This window comes from Sycon ciliatum, chromosome 4 (assembly GCF_964019385.1).
Source record: "Sycon ciliatum chromosome 4, ocSycCili1.1, whole genome shotgun sequence".
NCBI classification, from domain to species: Eukaryota; Metazoa; Porifera; class Calcarea; order Leucosolenida; family Sycettidae; genus Sycon; species Sycon ciliatum.
This window is the reverse complement of record NC_088646.1, coordinates 21,453,091-21,472,467: the sequence shown is the minus strand read 5'-3', so window position 1 is coordinate 21,472,467 and position 19,377 is coordinate 21,453,091. Positions and strand designations below refer to the sequence as shown.

Genomic DNA, 19,377 nt, shown 5'->3' with positions numbered 1-19,377 from the left:
GTGCTGGCATGTCTGTATAAATATGTTGGACAGGAATTTGTTCACCCACAACGTTCACGGGAAACCATGCTAGGTGTTGCTGGAACGTATGGAGTCTGCGAGCACTTACAATAACTTACGTCATGTCACAACAAAGAACGGTGCAGTGTTTGACCCTCATGTAAACATGATGGTGATGGTACCTCACCTAAGCTACCCATGAAGCTAGAAAGAACATCAGGTCAACAGAATTGTACCAGAGGAAAGCATCTATTGCCCGAACTTCTTCATATGAAATGAACAATACCCTTCTCCATAGAGACAACATACAGATGAAGTGTATGGACAAATAATATAATATATTATTTGTATAAATAGGCCATTCACTGAGGGCATGGAATGATCTCTACGTGTAGATTGGATAGACACATGCACGTCTGCAAGGAAAGCATTTGTTCATGGGTTAGTTCATGGGCTGATTGAGTTCACATGGACTAAGTTCATACATGCCATCTCTCCTGAGATATGTTCAGCAATCAAAACATACGACATTATTTCGTTCGCTAATCTCCGCTACTCGTCGTCTCACCTGGCTTCAGAAGATGTTACGAGAGATAGGAGAGTCTCCAGCAGGCAGCGCATCCATCTTCAGGAAGTGGAAAGAGCAAACGGCATGGTCCTTGGTTGAGGTAAATGCTGAACGTTTGATTTGTCCCAACCAAGATTTCAGCACTTGGTTCGTCACGATTTTCGCTTGCCAGCTAACGTCTCCGCACTCCAGCTTTCCCCTGTCGGTGTCACGTCCCAGTACACAACGGAGAGGACTACTGATAAACAGTTCACGGCACTAACAGCATTGAACACAGTACTTCTTTCACTTCGTGAATACAAGAAGACAACTGAAAATGACACAATTCTGCAGTGATCGACCTTCTCTCGCACGGAGCTAAGCAGAATGTGCGTCATCACCTGTAGTCGCCATGGAAACGGGATCGGGAAATCGGCGATATGGCAAGTTTCCCTTGCCGTACGCAAGCGAGAGATATACCATCGGAACCGATATCCAATTGTCTTTCATCTGAGCCCTACTTGAAAAATCGATGCACTTCCAGTTTAAGTAAGGCCTTTTTTACAGGGTACCCTACTGCACACTGTAGTATGTGATCACGTACAGAAGTGTGACCCCAGCTACGGCCACAACATGGACGCTGTAACATGGTAACTTAGTGTAAGACTACCGGTTATCATGGTTATCAAGCGAGCGCCCACTGGCACGGGCCGCCACAGTCCGTGGTCACCATGCGCGAAGTCACGACTGGCACGTCACTGAGTCGTTATGGTTATGTCGTCAGCCCACTCGTGTCGGCCGCCCAGTTCAGACAAAGCTGAGATTGAGACTGACTGAACTTCTTGTCTGAAGACGTGCACGTGAAGTGAGGCCAGACACTTGCACTGAGACAGGTACTAGGTATAGGTCGGGCAGGCGGTTCGGAAGGATGCCGACCAGACAAGTCCGAGCCTAGGTGAACGCATCCCACGCAGTCCGTGACCAGTCTGTACTGGTGTGACTTGTTCGTACACTCAACCGTGACCAAAAGTGGCAGTGCATGCAGCCCTGCACTAGCCAGCAGGTGCTCACTGCTCAGTCAGCGAGGTACTAGTCCTCTGCAGGTGTAGACATCACGCCCACGTGCTGGCAGGTCAGTACAGATTGTCAGTGACTGAGTCAGTGAGTGCGAGTGAGTGAGTGCAAGAACCGGAGAACTGTCAAGATCCAGAGCAAAGGAGTGAACACTTATTTTTTACATGTAATGGCGAAGACAGTCGATCCTTCCATAGATTTCATCAGAGCGAAGAAAAATGGAGAAGACTTAGCGCGGCACGTACACACACGCCATGATTGTTCTGCGTGTGATCATGATGATCATAAATCTTTTATCAGGGAGTCTTGAAATATTTAGAAAGAGAAAGGCTTTTCAGTTTCACGACTGCTTGATCATGCTGATGCGTGTGTGTGTGTGTGACCTTTTGAGTTTTGTTACATCGCGTCAGCCTCGGCGAAGCTAGAATAATAGTCTGTAGTAGCTTTCACTGAGTTTCAGTCTTGCGCGGTAGATCTATGTAGCTACGCGGACCGCGCGCGGTACGGTGCGGCTTTTATTTGTCCCCAGTTTTACAGTTTTAGTTCTCCGGGCCGACACTCCACGATCCACAAGGACCACATGCGCGACGCACATAAAGTTTACGCAGTCACACTCGTACTCCCACACACTGTCACATCACAGCATGCATAGCAAGCTACAGCGCAGCACGCTCGTTACTCACGATCACGTGCACAGAAAAAAATGGTAGTCAAGCCACACACGTATACAGTCACCACACACTAGGCTTGGCTAGGTTAGAGGTGGTCTGCAGGGTCAACGAGCTAACAAAAGCAGATGAATGGATGCGATTGCGATTCCAACGGCTCGAGCAATGGTACTCACGTCGACCTACATACTCATCAGGTAGCCAGCGGCAATCTGACAGTGAGAGATGGAGGTCGACAGTGTTAGTGGTTGACGACTCAAGCGCTCGCGCTAGCAGGGGAAGTAGTTTGCGGGCCCTCGAGGAAATTGTCCAGGCACATCGCTTCGCTGCTGCAGCCGACGAGAGGGCCTTGTCTGCCACCGGCGTTTCTCTTTGACAGTCGCAACGAAGCGTTGAGAGCCTTGTCTGGATTGAGTAAAACACCCTGGCACCAGCAGAGATTCAGCATTATTCTACCTGCACTGGATAGAGGCTGCTAGCTAGTCCGAGCTGAAGCAAGGTTGTTTCAACTAACTTTCGTAGATTTGTAGGCTGGCTTACAAGAAGTCGTCGCATGTTTGTGGACTGTAGTAGAAATATTCACCTTTAGAAGTGCGTTCGCGTAGCGACCTCCTGCTGGGCACTGCTGCAAGTTCTGGTACTGCACTGGTTGTGCACTGATTAGCTTACGGACGTTGTAGTGAGAATATTTTTAGTGAGTATTACTATTACTAGGCAGCGAGACACTGTGCCCTCTGCGCAACGTGACGGTGTGCCAACTCGCGGCGGATACTGATTGGCGCTAGGTAGTAGTAGCAGTTGGCGAAGAAGGCACACGTAGATCTACGTGGTGGTTGGTGAAGATGTCGACTCTGTTACCATTCACGCCGCCGATAGTCAAACGCTTGGTGGGCTATGTCAGGTCGGACGACGAAAAGGTTTGGGCCGAGAAAGCTATCAAGTCTCTCGTCAAGAAGCTCAAGAAAAACAATCAGCTTGGAGAGCTGGAAAAGGCTATCACGAACGCAGGCAGCAAGCCGACGAAATGTATTGTTATTCCCCGCTCATTGGACGGCAGATTACAGATCTCACACAGAAAAGGATTGCCGCATGTGATCTATTGTCGGCTGTTTCGCTATGGTGATCTACAAAGCCATCATGAACTGAAGGCGATCGAGTCCTGCGAGTACGCATTCCACCTGAAGAAGGGTGAAGAAGTTTGCGTCAATCCTTATCATTATGACAAGGTTCCTACACCAGGTAAGCGCTTTGATGTCCGAGTTCCGTACGAGTAGCACTAGCAGTTTACCCCAGGTGATGCTTTTTTATTTATAAAATTTAATACTCATTCATTTTTATATGAACTGCCATGCATGCTCCACTCTTTTGACCTTCAATGCTTCATCATGTAACTCGCGCATCATGTTACAACTACAAGTCATGTAGGCCCACATGAAAAATACGATCATGTACTCTGCTGGTACTGTCGTCCCAGTCCCAGCTCCTGAACAGACGTAGGTACGACCGGTCGACCGGTAATGGGTGAAAGAACGGGGAAATTCTCCGATCGTCCAGTGTAGGAGTAACTCTTATGTAGGCAGTAGTAGTACTACTGCTAGTCCTGTAACTCCTGTAATATTAGGCTGTAAGTATAGTAGTGGTTGTGGTCTGGTGGTCATTGGCAGGTGTCTCATCCTGCCGTCCTGTACTACAAAATTAATGCAAATCTACAAGACTCAGTAGTGTTGATAACATTAGGCCATTGGGGTTTAAGTTAAATAGCCGTTTATCAATCATGGGCATTACCATTATCACCAGTACAGTTAGACAAAGCTGCACTATGTACATTACATGTACATGTACTAGCAACTCTGCATACTTATTCGAAAAGCTGCTGACTCACGCTCGTATACTTGTGTCCTGATTTGAAAATCTCGGGGAAATCATTCACATAAACCAGTATTGGATGTGGCTGCATGCAGTGTGCCATAGACAAAACCGTGACAAGATATTGGGTATAGTAAATAATTACTTGTCTCTAGTCCCAGAGGTTATGCACTATCTTGATTTCTAGTATTTTCTACCATACCCATACCCAATGGCAATGGTCAGTTATCATACTCTTATGTTCATGGCTTTGGGAGGTATGATAGATTCTACTCCTTACACTAGTACTTTGCAGTAGGTAGATTCAAGGGGATTCCAAGGCTCACTGAATTTATTCAAAATGCAATTAAAATTCAGTAGTACATCCTAAACGTGGGGTGTCACCATGTCCTGAACATGGGGGTGCCACAACTGGCTGCAACTAACTAACTGACTTGTATTTGTAGTGCTGCTTGTGCTTTTGAACTGCACACTTACCCAGTGCCAGTGGCAAGGCGACAATGTGCCATTGCCTCAAGTATCAAGTATTGGTGTGCAGACAGTTGCCTTGGTGGCGGGGACAGTGCTGCCTGTGACTGTAGCCGGGAGCAATGGTGTCATTCATCCTTTTCCTTGAGCCACGCATGAAAGATTTGATTGCCTGGTATCTAGTCCTGCCAGTCACTGTCCGGACGCACAGCTATACCACATTAGATATTTGCGGACAGGAGGGTGTCTCTCTAGTCTAGGTGTGCCCGCTCTGAAGCCTTTATCGTGCTGTTCAGAATATCATAGGTCATGAAGATAATGCCTGAGGCCGTGAGAAGAGGATAGCTTTGTCACCAAGTACTCAGTATTGAAACCATGTTGTCAGTGCAGTTACAGTCATGTGGTACTGTCACACCGATGCTCATGCAGGGTAGTTCAGGACAGTGCTCATGCAGGGTAGTTCACTGCAGTACCGCAGTAAATGCAATACATTGTAAACTGCTGTAAAAATAAAATAAAATAAAAACAAAAATAAAAAACTGCTGTCAATGTCCTATTGAAGAAAGGACTAAATGTTTACTAAAATGTTATCCGTAGTTGACCAACACACATCTGAGTTCAATTTCCTATGGGTGAGAGAATTCTGAGCCTCGGTGTGAGCTGTTTATAACAGGAAGCTGGTGGTTCATGGATGAGTGAGTTGCTGTGAGGTGGAATGAGCGGCACTTCAAAAGTACACACCTTCCCAGTGTTTTCTCCTCTGTTAGTGTTACTCTTGTGACTTGTGAACAAGACTCAATGTGATTTGTGCTGTTTGTTTCCACAAATAGCTTCTTCCTGCTCTGGTGCAGTGCACTCAAATTGGTCATGCTCTCTGCATGTTTGTGTACGGTTCAGGGTCTGCATGCCTTGTTTTTTTGGACATGGCTGCTTGCTCAGGCTAAGTGCAACTGGGCTTCTTGGCTCTTCTGACATTGTCTCATTGTGGGCTAGTGAAAACTCTGCCAGAGAAACTGCTGTGTATCATTTTCTGGGCTTGACCGTGCTCATTAGAAAGTTTCGCTCGCTGATCGGGTACACATAGCGCTGGAACTTGAATGCCAGTGGTTCTTAGCTATTACTGCTCTGGGTTCTGAACTTCATAATGTGTGGAGGCGATATAAGAGCATGTGTAGTCAGGACCTGCAGTATCCAGTGGAAACCTGACACAGTGGGAGTCACTGGTGCTAGCCTGGAGGCCAAATGCCTCAGTTCACCAGGCTTCAAACACCCATACTATGCGGCCATAGAAATTTGTGAACCGGCAGATGATGAGATCAATCATCACCACTAGTACTAGGAGTACTCTGGGGATTACTGATGTGTGGATGTGTGCGGATTAGAGCTTTCCCTGTCACAAAGCCAATTTGCCGTGCTAATCACCTGTCCAGGAAAAGTAATCGCGCTTGCCATGCACTGTTAGTGGGCCAGTCAGGTTTGTGTCATGGTGTGTGTGTGGGGGGGGGGGGGGGCATAGTACGTGTATCTATTTGCACTTTGTAGCAAGGAAGCAAGCAACGCAATGTCATGCTAGCTCCTAGGGAACACAGTGGTGTTGATAGCATGCCGATGTACAAATGGGACACGTTGACACGAGACAGCTTGGATGTAACCGGCCGACCTTTTCAATGTGACATGCCTTGTACTTGTGGGGTGTTTAACGCAGTGTGGTGCCATGATTGGTGTGGCATGTGTTCCTCATGATTCCTGCCATGTAGCAAGAACTCATGATTCCTGCCATCTAGCAAGAACTCATGATTCCTGCCACGTAGCAAGAACTCATGATTCCTGCCATGTAGCAAGAACTTTTGCTCTTTACCCGGTCTGTTATTGACAACGTGTGCTTTCTTTTCTACGCCCACTGTTGCCGTGGTTGCAGTTCTTCCGCCTATCCTGGTGCCACAGATGCAGTCGAACGCGGTGCCGCTGGACATGATCCTGCCGGACATGGATCATGCGTTCATGAACCCGCCGTCAGACGCCACTACACGCTGGAGCCCAACCGGAGGCCTGGCCGAGGACCCGCTCTCCAGCATGAACATGATGCCGGGTAAGGACAGGTACTCTGTGTGGTTCGAGTTCCAGATATAATCATGACTTTAAGTAAGCCGTGATTTTTGAAAGGATTTGTTTACGAATACACTGATGATCGATATGACTGTACATGTCCTATGAGACTTTAAAGTACTTTGATGAACAATGCTTTTGAGATTTTTTTTGTTTTGTTTTGGGATAATTACAGTGAAGAATCCGGCCACAACGCCTGCACAAATACATACGAATAACAAAGCCCTAAAAAGAAATACTAAGCAGCAATAGCTGCCTCTGAAACCGCCAGCATGGCTCTTGTTGATCAATTCTTTGTTGATATTTTCCAAATAATGTTCTAGACCCTCTAAGGCACACTATACATGACCTTAGGAGGGCAAAGGAAATGCGGCACCTGACAAATGCCGTGACATGTGAATATGGTTCATTACGTCAGCCAGCAGCGATGTGATTCTCTTATAAAGGCTGGTTGCCGAACGCCCAAAACCACCTGACGCCGTCACGACCACCGAGGTAAACGACGCATGTTCGACTTACCGGACCCGCTACTCATACTTTCTTCGTTTTTCCTGTTCATGTCGGTGATAGACAGTGGCCAGTGGTGCAGTGTGGTTCGAGGCGGCATGAGGGTTAAACACCCGTACATCAATGCTTTTGAGATAGGACGGTAATGGGCTATCATAGCTGTAGTAGTTCTAATGTTGAAGGTAGACCGCAATGTAGTGTACACGTATCATGAACACACGGACCATATTACTTATTTCAATTAACATTGTGGAATGTGTTTTGTGTTGTTGACCTTGCAGAGACTCCGCCACCGCGATACACAGCATCGTATTCCGATACGGAGTCCTGCTATGGCGGATCATCTGTTGTCAGCCCAGGTACTACTCGACTTTTGCTTGTGTTGGGGACCAGGTACTGAATACCCCCCCCCCCTCCTCTCCCTTTTCACCTTCTGAAGCTCTATGCGATCCGTGGTTCATGCAACTCATGGTTGCGATCCCGGCCTCGACCTGCTGACTCCAATTGCCACCCAGATGAGCGATGTCGTATGCAAGCATGCACGAATCGGTGCTGCCCAAAGGTCAACTGGAACAGGACGCCCAGGATAGGTCTACATTGTTTCACATTCCACCCGCCCTTGTCGTCACTCTAGATGTTACGATTCCCTGGTTATCACCTACCTTAGATTTCATGCAGCACTTTAGTTGAGGCAGAAGAACACCCAGTATGATTGGTAATAATCTACATGCATGTCACACTCTGCTCACCGTACTGTTCCTTGCATGGCTCATTGCATGGTATTTACTTGCATGTCGTTGCTCTGTTTGTGGACAGCCGACTCACCAATGGGGTATGACTGGTCACCACAAGGACCCTCAGCATGTAAGTATTAGATTGTATTTCAAGTATGGATAGTTCTATGTTTGAAGTTAATGTATTACACCGTAGACATCCGCGGGTAACAGAAAAAACTTGTTCGGCTTACGGTCCGAAAAGCTAGGGTTTGTTTGTTCTGCCAGCTATTTCCTCTGTTTTTGGTTTCCCCATTGTGACCAGGGTGACTGGGATCCTTTCACTCAGGAGTACTGAATGTGCTGGACTGTGATGTACGCTTTAGCTGCGCTAGTATGAATAATATGAACAGCGGGGTTCTACTTGTAAATGTACCCTGATCGCAGTGAAGTCGAATGCTTATGCTTCTGAAGTAGTGTTGCAACTCTCATTTCCTTGATCTGGACATGATGTCATGACCTCTCAAAAATGATTGCTTTGAACATTTCATGACCTGTTCAAAATAATCTGTTATTGCTTGTAATATGTCATGACCTGTGTTGGAAAATGATCTGTTATTCTGCTTGTACAGTGCCGCCTGCGCCCAGTGTAAGTCCTGGCACGTCCATTGCCCAGGTACCTTATCCCGAGACCAGCGCCTGGTGTAAAGTCTTCTACTACGAGCTGCAGACACGCGTCGGTGATCCTTTCCATGTGAGTTAGTGAACTTTGCCACAAGATCGGGCATGTCAGTCACAGGTGTATGCTTGAGTAAGGATGTGTGCTGGGCAGATTTCATCGCAAATGACCCAATACCACTAATTTTAGGGACCAAATGAACCGAACTGCTGATTCAAGAATCAGAACCTCGTTCAAAAGTTAACAATGTATTCCAGTGTTTTGGATCAAGTTGTAGACAGTGGTACCGACCGTCCTTTGGATGCCAATGGATTGATTACAAATTGCTGAGTCTGTGTCAGCGCATGTAGAACCAGTGTGAATGGTCTCCTTTCTGTGCTTATTTTCTAGGCCACAGAGAACTATCTTACCATTGATGGGTTCACGGACATGGACAACCCGTCTCGCTTCTGCCTCGGCCTTCTAACTAACCTGCATCGCAATGCCACCACCGCACAAACACGCCAGCACATCGGCAAAGGGGTGCGCCTATACTATGTCGGAGGTGAAGTATTTGCCGAGTGTCTGTCTGAGAGCAGTGTGTTCGTCCAGTCGCCCAATTGCAATGTCCGCTATGGTTGGCACCCGGCGACGGTGTGCAAAATTCCGCCTGGCTGTCATCTCAAGATCTTCAATAACCAGGAGTTTGCTACGTTACTTGCACGCAAAGTCAATGAGGTAATTACAGTAATACGTGAGGCGTAACGTCACTTTGCTCTTTTAGGAGACAGTTTTTGTGTGTCCGCGTGTCTGTGTGAGGGGGGGGGGGGGGGAGGTGATCCATAATCAGTAGCTACAGCTCAGTATGCACGGATTTCTATGCTACAGTGCTTCATACTGCTCTACTGTTTCCCTCTTCTCTTTTGATGCTTGTGTGGACAGGGCATCAAAGAAGTGTACAAGCTGACACACATGTGCACGATTCGATTGAGTTTCGTGAAGGGCTGGGGCGCGGAATACCGTCGCCAGACCGTCACCAGTACACCGTGCTGGGTGGAGATACATCTTGAAGGCGCACTGAAATGGCTTGACACAGTCCTCACGGAGATGGGATCTCTACCACCTGGAAGCTCAACCTCTTGATCATTAAATTTTAGTATCTGTCCACATCTCAGTGCCATAAACTAGCAAGCATGGGTATACAACCATGCCCAGTGTGAGTGGGCCTTTTATTGTACAAGCAAGTGTGCTCTCCCAATGAAAATTGCCTTCTGTTGATCAAGGCTGTGATGCCATTTGTACATTTCTTAGTGGCTCCATTGCCTGTGTAGCTTGATATCGACTGTGTTTCTCACACACATGCACGCAAAGAGAGAGAGAGAGAGAGAGAGAGAGAGAGAGAATGTGTGTGTGAGCGAGAGAGAGAGAGAGAGAGAGAGAGCGAGAGAGAGAGAGAGAGAGAGAGAGAGAGAGAGCGAGAGAGAGAGAGCGAGAGAGAGAGAGAGAGAACGAGAGAGAGAGAACGAGAGAGAGAGAACGAGAGAGAGAGAGAGAGAGAGAGAGAGAGAGAGAGCGAGAGAGCGAGAGAGAGAGAGCGAGAGAGAGAGAGAGCGAGAGAGAGAGCGAGAGAGCGAGAGAGAGAGAGAGAGAGAGAGAGAGAGAGAGAGAGAGAGAGAGAGAGAGAGAGAGAGAGAGAGAGAGAGAGAGAGAGAGAGAGAGATGAGTTTAGCCCTGTCACTAGGTAGAGATGCCATAATTAAGACCCTCTCTACAAGTTTCTTGTTCTATTTGTAAATACTTGCACAGTATCTTGCCAAGAGTCAAACCGTGCTGTGATATATTTCTGGTTGAGAATTTCCAAGGTCTAACTGGTTTTGAGTTCATTTAGGTTTCTATCTCTGCTCTAGCATTTTCTACTGCGTATAGGATTTATACTGTAGGCGGACCGCACTGTAGCATTGCACACTGCCTGGGTTTAGTTAGAACAGCATAGCACTCTAGATCCTCAGTTTTTCCCCAGTGTTTTCCTGGCAGTAGAATGATTATGCTGTGAATATCTGATTAATTGGCTTGAAGATGTTCCAATAAAATGTTTCCATCCGAAGCGATGTGTTTGATGGTTGATCAGTGATAGTGAGTAGTACGTGCCTGCCTGCGCTTGCAGTAGTAGCAGAGCTGTGATCATCCCCAACAGCAGGGCTCAGAATAGACAGTGCACACCACCACCAAGCATGCTGCTGCCGTCACGTGATGGCTGCCAACACACACGCACGCAAACATGAATGTGTCATTGTACATCATCAGATGTACTAATCAATGTCTCTGCTGTAACGCGTCTTGATGCCTGCATAGAGCCTATCCAGAGCAGCAAGTTGCTCATTGATAAGTGCAATGTGAGACGTCGTGTAGCGCTGGAATGGCACTAGCTGCTCGTTTTCCTCAGTTCTAAGCTGGTTCACGTTCTTGCCGACACATTCAACTCTCTTCAGTGGTAGTTGAAACCCTACAAACTGTGCAAGCTCCTTGCAATACTTCAGAACATGGTCGCTTTGCACCTGCTCTAGGAATAGTACCAGTTTTGGAACGTCACAGCTAAGCCATTTCTCCAGCGGTCGAACCCAGCGCTCAGCTCCGTCAGCCACGAACTCATCCCATGTAGCTGATGAAGAAGACCACAGGAAATGCAACAGAGAGTAGCTTACATTTCAATTAAAACAAGTTCAAAAATACTGGACAAGGCTTCTACGCAAAGAGCGGCTGCATCTTCATGCAATGATGAAAGCTAGAAAGGGAGGTGCATGTGGGTGAAGAGAAGGTTTATCATCTTGGTAACCACCACGGTCCAACCATGCAGTTGAGCTTAGTAGAGAAACACAACCAGGTCAAGAGGTTTAGCCGGTCATGCCAGGTTGCCATGCACAATGCCTGATCATACTCGTACCCTATACGAGCGTGACGGTGACCTTCAAAGAGACCTCTGACGGCTCTTTTGACATCCCTTACTGGCCTTAGAGAGGTTCCAGCACAAAATTATTAGTTGTTACCTTCCCAGCTACATTCACCCGTAGCCAACACAGATAACCACACATGCTGAAGTATACATGTGCGTAGATGCTAGGACGGGCCATGTGTACAGCTCGTGACTTTATCACCTGTTGTCCATATGCATGAGGACAAACTAGGCTGGGAACAAGCCATAGAGTGACAAATCGTCCATAGCTCACCCATGCCCATCTTGGCATCCCCGCACATGCCTAGGTGCAATATCTCTATCATGGCTTACCTGCACGGCAACGTGGTGTGCTTGAGGAGACCTTGCCTCCACCGATTTTGCCAGTCTGCTTCACACAGCGGCTGAAGTCGGCGCGTATCGTCACAAAAGGGTCGCTCAGCACGATTATGGCCCGCTTCACATCCGAGCACGTGAGACGGCGGAAAACGGAGGATGTAGAGTTGTGCGCGTGTGTTTCCACTGCAATAACGGAGCTGTCATGGGTACCCTCGGCGAAGAACCCCTCTCGACGGAGATGCGAGTCGGTCCTGTAGACACTTCCCGTCAGCACGCCACTCAACTGTTCCAGCAGCCGACGCACAAACACGCCTCCGCCAGCAGCCGTTGATGCCAAGGCAATCGGTCTCAGGCACTTGGCGGCATCATGCCATGTTGTAGCGTTGGGTTGGAGCAAAGCCGGAGTACAGCATGGCTGTACACGCTTTATGAATCTGGAACGCAGGAGCTTGCTGTGCTTTGAATGCAGCTTGTGTGTGGCATTTATGTCAATGAGCTCTGGAATGAGGACACCATCGAGCACTTCATAATTGGCGTAGTGGACGTGCTTCACATCGAATCCATCCGAGCAGCCCGCTGCCTTAGCGTCTAGCCAACACTGCACGGTCTTGGCTTGCCAAATAGATGAGCTTTCAGAGGCCGAATGGTCACTCATCCTGCTTGTCCGAGATGGGGACAGTCGTTGATGTGCTGGTCCGGAAGCCACTGAGGCTCGAGCATGGTCCCAAGCTGGCCAAAGGCACTGGCTTGTCCATGAATGGTAGATCGGTGGCAGGAGAATGATCAGACATGCTAACACACCCACCATAAAATTCGACAAACGGTCACTGGGCATTTCTATTTCGGATCATTCCGCGAAAATGCTAATCTTCAGGCAAGTAAGTTAGTTAGCTGATTTCGCACAGCGTCGACCATATCCTCTATGATCCAATGAAAATTGCAATGGCGTAGGGATACATTATTGTAGGCGCATGTGCGATTCCTCACGTGATTTACTCCTTTCCGGTATCGTTCCAGACGATAGAGTCCCACATGCACACGGTGTTGAGGATCACACCATTCGGACACGCTTCACTGAGTTCACTCTCGATCTCCGCAGAGCTACAAGCAGCACCATCGTCCAGTGGCGGTCAGAACTCGAAGAGGAGGAGGCCACATACTGACATAGGTTCGGCAGCGTGTAGAACTACTACCGGTAGTATGTTACTTGCGGTGTGATGGATAAGACCATAAACTACACTCAGTGACCAGGTGACTGTCCTGACGACCTCCACTTCACTGTCCTTTGAAGAGACTGACACCATGGACACAGTCATTCACAACTACTAGTGGCGCTAGCGGTCCTAACCTGGCTCCTATCAAAGTGTAGAGCTAAATAGTTGATAAAAGCATAACTAATGTTTATATTGCTTGCGAATCGAGACACTTTCGTTGGCAAGCATGCAGCGTGTCGTTCATTCATCTGTCTTGAGTCGAGAGCATCCTGACTCCTTGACAGTCCCCAAAACATTCTATTCGCGATGATGGATTGGCAGGATATATTTTTGCGAAAGTCGGAGGATTCATGGTACGACGGCTTGTCGGATCGGAGTCGGAAGTCGGTGATGATTTGCTCGACTAAAAGTAAAACAGTAAACTAAAAGACTAGTACTTAGTAGTAGTACTAGTAGATCTACAGAGTAAGAGCAAGACTATGACAGTATGAGTATGAGCGGCGACGTCATGGTTTCGCTCTCCCAGTCCCGGCCTCGCGAGCTCGGTCAGGTAAAGCCGCAAAGCACACATCGCATTCGCACGTGCACAGACTCGGTGCTGTCATCGATCATCATGCATGGTCTTCATGGTCTTGGTGCTCACGTTTTTATTTTCTGTGTGTCAGGAATCCTTCACGATGTTGTGGTCATTTCTTCACTGACTTCACTCATGCAATGCTGCATGCATGGTCTAAACATTCGCGATTTTTTTACTCGATCTCATTCTTCTGCCACTTGTCTTTGCGATCTGTTCGTGCTCTTTGCTAGGCTCGAAGCGCGAGCGCCGAAGAGACTGAGTGATCGACATGACTGTCCTGAGCATCATAAGCATGCTCGAGAACCAGTTCTGGCGCTAGGCGCTCAGCTCCGCCGTTGAGCTGTCTGTGCTGTGCAAGATTGGAGAAAGGTTACATTTCATTTGACTTACTGGTACCTCCTAAAAATGCCTCCTAAACGAGCAGCTGCGACTGCCTCGACCACCAAACCACCCGCTGGAGCGAGGGCAACAGCAGCGCGTGGCGGGAGGACGGCTGCTCCGGCCGCCGCACGGGGAAGTTCCCACGCGGCATCCCATCAGGCTGCCGGCACAAGGCAAGGGACAGCAGCAGCAACAGCAGGAAGAGGCGGCACAGCAGCAGCAGCTAGCACCAGGGGACGTGGAGTGGGACCTGTCCGGGGAGGGAATGCCAGGGGAAGGGCTGCACCGGCTCGAGGCGGGAAGGTGCAGCCTCAGACAACTAAACAGGCTGGGACGAAAGGTCCGAGTAAAGCTGCAGCAGGGGCCTCAGCAACAAAGGCGAAAGCAAACGTCTGGACGAAAGAGGATTCTGCGGCGCGCATATTGCAATGCTTGGTAAGGAGATTTCTTGCTCGGCGAAAGCTTGCTGGCCTGCGCCTCAAGAAGCAACAGTACAAGGATGAAATGGATGGAATCGAGAAGGAGGTGAGCATGCAAAACTAACATACACGCAGCACTAAAGCCAAGGCGAGTACAGTGCTACATGAGCCTTGGCGCTGCTTTCAGCACGTGGCCGTGGGTCGGATTTCTTTGGCCACAGCTGTACAGGTATGCCCGAGTATGATGTCATGGACCATCAGCAATCACCCTAATCCAGGCATTGCCAGTGCAGAAGGTGGTCATGCTCTTCCATGATGTATGCTCACTACTTGTGTAAAAAATTCACGGTTCGCGTCAGACTCGGCTAGAGGCCGAGTTTTCCGCATCCGTACGAACACCACCACCCTTCAAGGATCAAGGCGCAGACGCAGATCCTAAAGCGGTGCACTACAATAAAGTACTTGTAGATGGACAGATAAGTTGCACTGATCGGATGTTCCTCATTTTAACATCTATCTGGAATGTCCGACAGTTGCTGTGTTTAGTTGCATGTGTGAATGCATGCTGGGCAAATCAGGATGCATGTACATGTACATCTACTATAATTGGTGACATCATAATTATGTGCATGCCATGTACAATTTATTGCATCATGTATCTCGGCGCATTGCCTACAGGCGTGGCGGCAGATTATGCTGCGGGAGCAGAAAGAAGCCGAGGAGCAGAGACAGCGTGAGGCTGAGGAGCGTCGCAAGAGACGCGAGGAGGCCAACAGGCAGAAGAGAATGCTGGAAGCAGCGTTCGATGGAGATCTAGAAGACATCGCAAAGCTCTTCAAAGAGGTGAGACTGTGGCTGCCTAGGCTGGTTGTTTGGGTGATACTTTGATGCACCTGCATGATACCTGAATCTGGCTGCAAGATCATGCATCACTGCAATGAAGTTCACCTCCGCTACTGTCACTGCCGCAGCTGCTACCGCCACTCCACCGCCATGACCCCTCACCACCCCTCATGACGACCCCCCCCCCCCACACACACCACCATCACCATCATGCAAACAATGCAGGGGGCAGTTTGCGGTGATTTAAATTTGTGCATGTGTGTTGACCGTGAGGCTAATGAAATTAAGTGTTGAGCCTTTTAACGTTGTCTCTTTCTGTTTCATCTGTGTGAGGTCTTTAGGTGGAATCTGTGGCGACAGTGGAGGCAAAGGCTAAGTCGAAAGATGGCTTGACGCGAGACCAGATGAACTCGTATGTTCGTAACCGGCAGACAAAACTGGCCGACTGCGAGGACGCCAACAAGAACACTCCATTGTCAGAAGCCGCGGCTGGCGGCAGTACCGAAGCCATCCAGGTTTTGCTGAAGTATGGCGCGGACCCCAATTCAAAGGGAGGCTACGGTCGAACGCCGTTGTACCGCGCAGCCTTTGCAGGGCACCTTGACACAGTCAAAGTAAGTTAACCTATAATGGTGGTAAGGTTTGTGTACAGGTACTTGACCGTTTTCATAATGATGTATTTAGAATAGGAACTGGATTTTCTGTGAAAGCATTTTTCAGTCTGCTAGGGTCTTCTTCATATTATCATAGATTCAAATGTGTCTCTGAGGATCGTATTGTTCACTAGAAACGTGTTGTAATAGTGTCCAGTTGATGTATGGTGCCTTAGCATAGGCTGCTTGGTGTTAAACACTGCGCGGTGTATGAGATCTGAGGGAACGTTATGCTGGCTCAATGATAGTGATTGTGCTGATGGCCGGTATGCCCTATGCAGGCGTTACTGGATTGTGGAGCTGATCCCAGGCTCCATGCTGAGGACGGTGCAAAGCCAGAGCAGGTCAGTCGCAACCCGAGTTACGGGATGCACATGGGGGATTTTTTGAAAAGCGATCGCGTATATTCACTCATACCTCGTTTATCCGGGCGGTCCAGGACCGGGAACTGTCCGTAACTTCGAAATGTCTGTCGCTCCAAATCACGCACAGGCCACGTGATAAGAAATCATGGTCGTTCTGACATAATTTCCTGACACTTCTTCAATTGGTCGGACATGCCCCGACATACCGCTTTGCCACACATGTCTTTGAAAGCCGAAGTTTTCAAATTTCTTGACCCAACGATGAAGGACTCAGAGAAACTTTTGGACGAACAAATTTTCTCGGCGAACCGCAAACAAACCTTGAACCTAAGCTCTTCACCCCTGCGCGATCATCTCTGCATGTCTCATACTCCAACCAAATGGATGCGGAAAAGGTCCTTGTGGCGATCAGCAGTCCACTTGTCACAAGTGGCCACAGAGCTTCTTTCTAGGAGGAACGCCATCGCGGCCACCTCAGTTTTCTCTTCCCTAACTGAACTCGCCATTTCTGATTGCAGCACAACTGTAGAGGGGAGTCGTTTTATGATACTTTTTTGTATCGGATAGATCGGACACTTTGTCCGTCGCATGAATATTTTGCCCGGACAGCGACCGAAAATGGTCGGAAAATGTCCGATGTCCGACCGTTATTTCATGGACTGACATACATGTTGATGGGGAAAGGCCATGGCTATGGCATATGGTGTCACTATTTCCACAAAAGTGACAAAAGAGTAGTGATATTTCTGCTGAAACTCACCCAAAGGGTGCCCGGTAGACCGAAGTGCCCGTAACTTCGGGGTCCGGATAACCGAGGTACGAGTGTATGACACTTCTAGCATTAACATAGTCGTGTGGGTCTAACGCGGTCAATGGCTCTGGGAAAGCTCTGCAGCAATACACATACAATACGGTGACAGTCTACTGGCGGCAGCTAGCTGGGCTGACTAGCTTGTGTAATGATATGCCTTCTGATACTCACACGCATCAGCAGGATGACATCTGAATATGACACCGGTTTTGTATGAATTGGATGAGTCAACTGGTTTTTTCTCTTTCAAATCAAGGTCCAGATGGCCGGTCATGGCTAAACCTACCAAGATGGCGTAGTAAAATTTTATGTGTATGTCATGAAGCCATAATAACACCAGAGTAGAGTGCACTCTAGGCATACTAATCTTATGTTGTTCAGAACTGGTCACCGACGAGCAGCAGTTTGACCATCGGTGGCATATCCACGGTATATCTCTGTATTGCAGATTGCCAGTCAAGACGCGGTGCGTGATGTCCTGGCAAACTGGGACTTGGCCAGCACCGAGACTGCACTTTCAAACCTCTCGCTGGAGAGGGAGAAACGGGACAAGGCCTGGAGTGAACTGAAAGCGGCCGAGACAAAGCGGTGAGACAGTGCAAGTGCAGGGCTTGACCAAGTTCCACGTTCATGTACCCCAATGTGTGAATTGTCATAAACTGCCTATCAATCAATGCATGTACAATCCATCAATATGATTGTAGCAATTGTGCTTTGCTGTTACAATCTTGTTCTCTGGATGAATTTCCATTCACATTATCCTTGCGTCTCTCTCTCTCTCACACACACACTCATGCTCATGCACACACACACACACACACACACACACACACACACACACACACACACACACACACACACACACACACACACACACACACACACACACACACACACACACACACACACACACACACACACACACACACACACACACACACACACACACACACACACACACACACACACACACACACACACACACACACACACACACACACACACACACACACACACACACACACACACACACACACACACACACACACACACACACACACACACACACACACACACACACACACACACACACACACACACACACACACACACACACACACACACACACACACACACACACACACACACACACACACACACACACACACACACACACACACACACACACACACACACACACACACACACACACACACACACACACACACACACACACACACACACACACACACACACACACACACACACACACACACACACACACACACACACACACACACACACACACACACACACACACACACACACACACACACACACACACACACACACACACACACACACACACACACACACACACACACACACACACACACACACACACACACACACACACACACACACACACACACACACACACACACACACACACACACACACACACACACACACACACACACACACACACACACACACACACACACACACACACACACACACACACACACACACACACACACACACACACACACACACACACACACACACACACACACACACACACACACACACACACACACACACACACACACACACACACACACACACACACACACACACACACACACACACACACACACACACACACACACACACACACACACACACACACACACACACACACACACACACACACACACACACACACACACACACACACACACACACACACACACACACACACACACACACACACACACACACACACACACACACACACACACACACACACACACACACACACACACACACACACACACACACACACACCTCAGACCTCAGACACGCCCATCGTGGAAGCGATGATAGCGAACAGCTATGATAGACATAGCAACTTGTGCTGGGATTACACCATTCAACAGCTTGCAAGGCTGATGAATTGACCGCCACTATTTTTAGCCTGGTATCCACCACACAGCTGTTTGAAGTGACTTTTTCTGGTCAGTGAATCCTTATTTTTCGTTTTTCCATTTTTTCTTACACACACACCACACCACATACTCCGGCATACACTGGCTGTTGGTAACCACCCAGGAGAATGAAAGAAAAGCCAGGAAGAGTCCGAGAAAGAGAAGAAAGACGTGTGCGACCATAATCGTCGGGAATTGAACCCGCAACCTCTCGATTGGAAATCGAC

General features: G+C 48.3%; 3 protein-coding genes across 3 annotated transcripts in view; 2 read left to right on the top strand and 1 right to left on the bottom strand.

The window, feature by feature from the left end:
- Positions 1 to 2,493: 2,493 nt before the first annotated feature.
- Positions 2,494 to 10,711, top strand: LOC135815001 (mothers against decapentaplegic homolog 3-like). The gene is made up of 7 exons (XM_065328215.1): positions 2,494 to 3,528; positions 6,542 to 6,712; positions 7,518 to 7,595; positions 8,053 to 8,100; positions 8,582 to 8,703; positions 9,019 to 9,345; positions 9,550 to 10,711. Exons 1-7 carry the CDS (start codon positions 3,132 to 3,134, stop codon positions 9,748 to 9,750), a joined length of 1,344 nt encoding a protein of 447 aa, XP_065184287.1. The 5' UTR covers positions 2,494 to 3,131; the 3' UTR covers positions 9,751 to 10,711.
- LOC135815002 (uncharacterized) lies at positions 10,630 to 13,327 on the bottom strand. The gene is made up of 2 exons (XM_065328216.1): positions 11,891 to 13,327; positions 10,630 to 11,266 (listed from the first exon to the last, which is right to left on the bottom strand). The coding sequence occupies exons 1-2, from the start codon at positions 12,729 to 12,731 to the stop codon at positions 10,917 to 10,919; spliced, it is 1,191 nt and encodes a 396-aa protein (XP_065184288.1). The 5' UTR covers positions 12,732 to 13,327; the 3' UTR covers positions 10,630 to 10,916.
- Positions 13,328 to 13,820: 493 nt separating this feature from the next.
- LOC135815000 (IQ motif and ankyrin repeat domain-containing protein 1-like) overlaps positions 13,821 to 19,377 on the top strand; it is a 15,292-nt gene continuing 9,735 nt past the window's right edge. The window contains exons 1-5 of the mRNA XM_065328214.1: positions 13,821 to 14,593; positions 15,166 to 15,330; positions 15,672 to 15,944; positions 16,265 to 16,327; positions 17,608 to 17,747. Of these exons, the coding sequence (XP_065184286.1) occupies positions 14,093 to 14,593; positions 15,166 to 15,330; positions 15,672 to 15,944; positions 16,265 to 16,327; positions 17,608 to 17,747 (1,142 nt within the window). The 5' untranslated portion in view covers positions 13,821 to 14,092. The remainder of the gene's footprint in view (positions 14,594 to 15,165; positions 15,331 to 15,671; positions 15,945 to 16,264; positions 16,328 to 17,607; positions 17,748 to 19,377) is intronic.